This window comes from Eurypyga helias, unplaced genomic scaffold (genome assembly GCF_000690775.1).
Source record: "Eurypyga helias isolate BGI_N326 unplaced genomic scaffold, ASM69077v1 scaffold14612, whole genome shotgun sequence".
NCBI lineage: Eukaryota > Metazoa > Chordata > Aves > Eurypygiformes > Eurypygidae > Eurypyga > Eurypyga helias.
The window spans coordinates 11,171-16,725 of NW_010235398.1; the positions used below are offsets into that span (position 1 = coordinate 11,171).

The 5,555-nt window shown below is 48.8% G+C and overlaps 1 protein-coding gene across 1 annotated transcript in view; it reads right to left on the reverse strand.

Moving 5' to 3' along the window:
- Positions 1-2,483, reverse strand: part of UAP1L1 (UDP-N-acetylglucosamine pyrophosphorylase 1 like 1) — a 9,116-nt gene extending 6,633 nt beyond the window's left edge. Inside the window, exons 1-2 of the mRNA XM_010146737.1 lie at positions 2,209-2,483; positions 371-546 (exon numbers count right to left, since the gene is read on the reverse strand). Coding sequence (XP_010145039.1) covers positions 371-546; positions 2,209-2,483 — 451 coding nt within the window. The remainder of the gene's footprint in view (positions 1-370; positions 547-2,208) is intronic.
- Positions 2,484-5,555: the final 3,072 nt, after the last annotated feature.

A 5,555-nucleotide genomic window follows, 5' to 3' on the forward strand; every position in this document is an offset into this window, starting at 1 on the left:
CCATTTCCAGCTATCAGCCTTCAATGGGAGGTCGGCTCCCAGCAGCTTCACCCCTGGGAGGCAGCTCCCAGGGACCTCAAGCACAGCCCTGCAGATGCAGATTGCTCCTAACCTGCAGCTGCACCACTCCTAATCCTGTCAATCCCCCCAGGCTTTGATAAAAACCATGTGCTGTAGTCAAATCTCCAGCAGGAAGTAAACAGAGATTGCGACACTCTCCAGTACCAGCCTGAAACACCTAACTGAACCCTCCCACGCTCACCAGAAGCATTAATACTGACCTCCAGAGACTGCCCTGTGTGCCAAGGCTGGCTGATGGCTAGTAGCATTTATCAAAACCCATTACCATGTGAGAGTGAAGAGCGAGTACCTGGAGCCATAGCAATTTTCCCCTTCTCCTCCAAGATGGCCTTCCCATCAAAAGTGACAGCGGGCAGCATCCTCTGTTCAAACATAACCACTCTGGATCTATCCAGGTTGAAGTAGCCATGTTCTACAAAGAAATCCTCTGTCGGCCCCAGCGTGAACTCACTCGTCATGATGTACCTGGGTAGGAGTGGGTGCAGAGCAATGAGCAAGAAAAGCACAAGCAAAAGACAAAACTACAAATGGAACACAAAAGGGAGGAAAGCTGGGAGTGTTAATGGAGTATCCTGCAGTATGCAGCTGAGCAGGACAGCTATCCTCCAGAACATATCCCACAGGAAGGCTGCACAGGGTGTTGGGCATGATCCTACACACAGGCTTAGCTCCAGCCAGGACAGAAGAGCCTTTCCCTGAACGTGAATGACATCTGGATATCCAGATGAGCTGGAAAACAAGGCAACATATTTGTCAGTACAACAGCCTCATTCACTCTAGATTCAAACTGGCATTAAGCGTCTACAGAAGCACGAGGTGCTGAGAATGAGCTGTGAATCCCCAGCAGCTCAGTCCACCAACATCACTTCTGTGCCAAGGCGAACAACAGCATTTTCAAATGTTGGCTGCATGATTTGTTTTTCTCTTGTTTCTCTACTTCCTCCTTCCAGCTCCACACTGCAGCTGTCCTCCTTCTTCAACAGTGCCCAAGAGCCACCTTCATCACCTACCTGTCAAGCACTTTTTCAACAATTACTGACATAGGTATAGAGAATTCCTCTGCTGGAATACCAGGGGAATCAGTGGAATCAATCCCTTGCACAGGAGAGCCTGGACCTCACCCCCCAACCCCCATTTAAATGTCTGCAGCACAGCCTGGTCCCTGGTGTACTGCAGCAGCCAACTGTCCCCGAGCTGGGCAGGGGGAAGATAAATGTAAACATTATCAGAAGATGTTGCATCCTGTAGATGACCCATCCTGGCTTCCAGCAGCATCAGGGATGGTGCATTTGTAATTCAGGTCATGCATGGTTTCAGAAAGAAACCCAATAAGGACTCAATCACCTTCAATCATCAATTTGTAAAACAATGTGCTACCCTAAAGACATCAGACACCTGCTCGTGTAACCAGGCTCAGACCAGACAGTGATTTCATAAAGGTATCTCTTCACAGTCTAAAGAAGAACACTTAGCAGAAAACCTTCCCAGAAGCATGCTGTGGTGCCTTCCCCCCTCACCAACCACATCCCATAGGGAACTCATATTTTGCACCTTGCACAGAGCTAGTCTCTTTCGAAGCCTTTTGAAGCTAGGAGCAGTCAGGAGGGATGGCAGCCAGCTGTAAATGACAGCAGGAGGTGCCCTGAAAAAGGAGCACAACAAGCATTTGCTACTGTGAGGGGGAAGAGTTGTTTTGCTGTGGCAGAAACTGCAGGTAAGGGAAGGCAGACAGTCTTGCAAGGTGAGCTCTGGCCAATCTCTCCCTCCACACAGGAACCTGAGAAAGCACGGCACAAACGGATGAAATCGCTTGCAAAATATCTGAAACAGGCACTGGAAAGTGCTGTTTATAGTGTTGTCATGGACTGTGCTTAAAATGACAGCAGGATATAGCAGTTGGGGTCAGTGATCCAAGGGCAGTGCTTGGTCCCTCAGGTCTGCAGACATGGACCTGCCACTTCCCATCCCTGTGCATCCTCCAGCTGCTGGCATCACAAATCCTGCTGACAAAAGGCTCTCCCCGACGTGACTCTACGGCACACAGCAAAGTGCTTCTAGAAGACTACGTAGGCAAGACTGCAACACAAAGACCCCTGTACAGTCGGTCTGTGGCTCCAGGTCACCTACCAGGGGATGGCACAGTTGCAGTGGTATCTCTGGCCAGCAAGCTGCTCCACTTTGCGGATTCTTTCTGCTTGGATCTGATACAAGGTCTTGCCACTGGGCAATCCCACGTTGTACATGCCCTTGGGATAGCTCACTCCCAAGCGAGTTCCTTGTCCTCCAGCCAGAAGCAACACTGCCACCTTGTTCTGCGAGATCTGATGCAAGCCTGAACAGGAGAAAGAAGCCCAAGGGAACATAAGAATCACAATAGCAATTAACACCCTGTGATGTAGCATTTTCCTCATCTAAAGCAGTGGATGGTGTAACAACAGGTGACAGCCATGAGTTAGAGTTTAGGAGGTTCAAAGCGGACATTAGGATAAAAACTTTTTACTAGGAAGGTGGTGCAGCACTGGAAAAGATATCCAAACAGGTGGGGGATGTTCCTTAAGGTTTTCAAGGCTTACTTTGATAAAGTCATAGCTGACCTGACTTAGGACTGGGTATGGTCCTGTTCCAAATAGGGTTTGGACTACAGACCATCAGAGGTCTCATCCATCAACATTTCGACATCCCAAAGAAGCGAAGTGTCATCATCTTCAATTAAGCTTTATCCCATGAAAAGGAGTAACAACTGTCATGTTCCTGCTGGGCTCAACCAGTGCAGGGAGCAGATTCACTGCTCCACAAGGAAACGCCTCTTGCTTAGCCAATCTACCCCTGGGCAAGCTTAATCTTGGCCTCTCCACAGTAAGGATAAGCCTCTCATAAAGCAAGATAACTATCACCGAGCAAAGAAAAGCCCTTGGCCATGAACACTGGCAGAAGTGTACTTCCTGTCGTTCCCACAGCCAAGGACGACACAGGATGAGTCACTCTCCAGTGATTCCCAACCACACTTAAAACCCACAGCAGATGGGCATGAGTCCGGCGACCTGGCGATGGGAAGGGCTCTGAATGTCACCATGCCACAGCCACCCAGGGCTCAGTGGGTACTCCCAGACAGCAGTGTGAGACCATCAGGTGCAACTGTGCAGGGCCAGCATGCCCAGTGAGCACATCCCACTGGGCAGAGGAGTCCACTGGTGAGATACACCTATGTGTCACCATCCACTTGGCTCCAGCTTCTTGCTCCTCAGGATGCAAGCAAGTACCCAGCTCGTTCACAGCTGCATCAGTGCAACACCAGTGCCTCACAGCACCAGTTAGGATGGTCATAAAGGCAGCAGCATGAAAGGAAACACACAACCTTCCTGCAGCATCAAGAAGACCAGCAGTCCCTCAAGAAAGCAAACCTGAAGCTCCCTAAAGACCTGGACAGCCTTGGACTGAAGCTGAAGGCTAAGGCACATGGTTAGTAAAATCAAAGTACCCAGGCACATCCCACTCAGGACTACATATGTGATTGGGGCAGCACCGTGCCAGGCTGGCAGACTCCTTCCACCAAACCTAAATAATCTAGAGCTGAAACTGCTTGAGCTAAAGTATTTGACATTGATTTAAAACAAAGCTGTCTGAGGTATGAACTCAGCATTTGCTAGTCTCAGTTCCTGCAGCATGGGGGATGCTGCTTTGGGGTGCAACTGGGATTCGTCCACCAGTGGACTAAGTCAGGTGCTCACCCCCACGGTGCCGTCAGGCTGACACCAACACACACACTCTGGTCCTGATGCAAGGGACCACATCCCACTGACCTCAAATCAGAGGTTTGTGCACAGCAATAGACTGTGACCAAGGGCCATCACTCATGGGAAGCTCTGGAATGCTGTATTGGGAACGGCCCCACTTTGTCATGCAGCATCCAGCACAAGCAGCTGTAATCCTCAGCCACGACTCAAGGGTGCCAGAGCTGGCACTGAACAGGGATGTCCCAGGGGAGATAGCAGTTCTCAGAAGTTTTCCACGCAGTGATGAGATCTGCCCAGTGGTGATTTGGCATCTCACATCTACCTCCCAGAGGAGCCTTTCATTGCAGGGACTGAAACCCTGGCCTAGGCGGGATGAACCCAAGTCCAAAGCAATACCACCGATACCATCAACGGTGTCATTCTCTTTTTCTCTTTCCAAAATCCAGCTGACTGATGGGGACGTATTCCCAGGAGAGGGCTGCCCACAGCACACATGAACAACACAGCAAGGGGACTCTCCTTCCAGTCATTTATGGCATTTCCAGTATTTACAGTGCAACCCTACAACTACCAGAGATTTTCCAAGTTTCTAATCTTAGGTTTTCATGTCTACCAATATCCCCAAAAAATTAAGTACGTCTGCTCTGACTTCCCAACTATGAAACTACCAACATTCATGACTCAAGTTCATAACAACTGACTCATCTTGCTGCACATTCCTGCAGTAAATGGAAACAGTTATTTCTCTGGGAAAAAAAAAACAACCCACCTTATTTTCTGCAGCATGTGAAATATGAACAGCTCAACCAAGCAAAAAAGGGAAGATGTGTTGGCTGTTAGATACTCACTAATGCTGCAGCAAGTTTTATTCTGCATAGGAAGTAAAAAAACAAAAATAGATCTTGAAGGAAGAACAGATTGAATTCTCCTGATGAACAGGCACATCAGCCCAATTACAAGTCATCAAAAGAATATAAAGCAAAAAAACCCCAAATTGTTAATTCTGCAGAGCAGCCAGATAACCAGAATGGTTCATCAAACTGACAAAATGGGAGCTACACTGCCCAACACCCAGATTTCATTAATAAAACATTTAGAGTGTAGAAGCGTCTGTGCTTGATTTATACCATCACCCCGCAGGCTGCCTAGAAAATGTGATTGCTTAATGCTTGTGTTTAAGATCTGAAAGCAAACCTGACCAGGCTAAGTTTTAGCATCTCAGACAATAACAGTGATGGGGGGTGTTTAATTATTAAAAAATATCTTGGCTGTTCCCAAGAGTAACCTTTGAGTTGCCTGGTTCTATTAACCATCATTTTTTATTACAGAAAAGGGGGAAGGGGACAGAAGGAGACATCATTTCAGCTGTTCAGTCTTTGCAAAGGACGCACTGCAGGTGAGAGCTGGTGGAACTTGGATACCCATGGACAGAGCAGAGACGAGCTCAGCTCAGGAGTGACCCCAACCCCGCAGCCAAGGGCTGTAGCAGCGGTGCAGCCTCGGGGACTTCAAGTAGCAGGTAAGGACTGCTCACTCTGCACTCGTCCAGCTCAACACCACAGGCAGCTCACTGGAAACAAGAGCCTTTTGGAGCCTGCATCTCCTTAGGGACCCACAATCCCTGCAAAGCCTGTGCTCCAATGCCGTCTCACTGGGAAATGACGTGCAGGGGCATGGGGATGGTCCTGGGGGATGAGGACACATCACAGAATCACAGAATTGTCTGGGTTGGAAGGGACC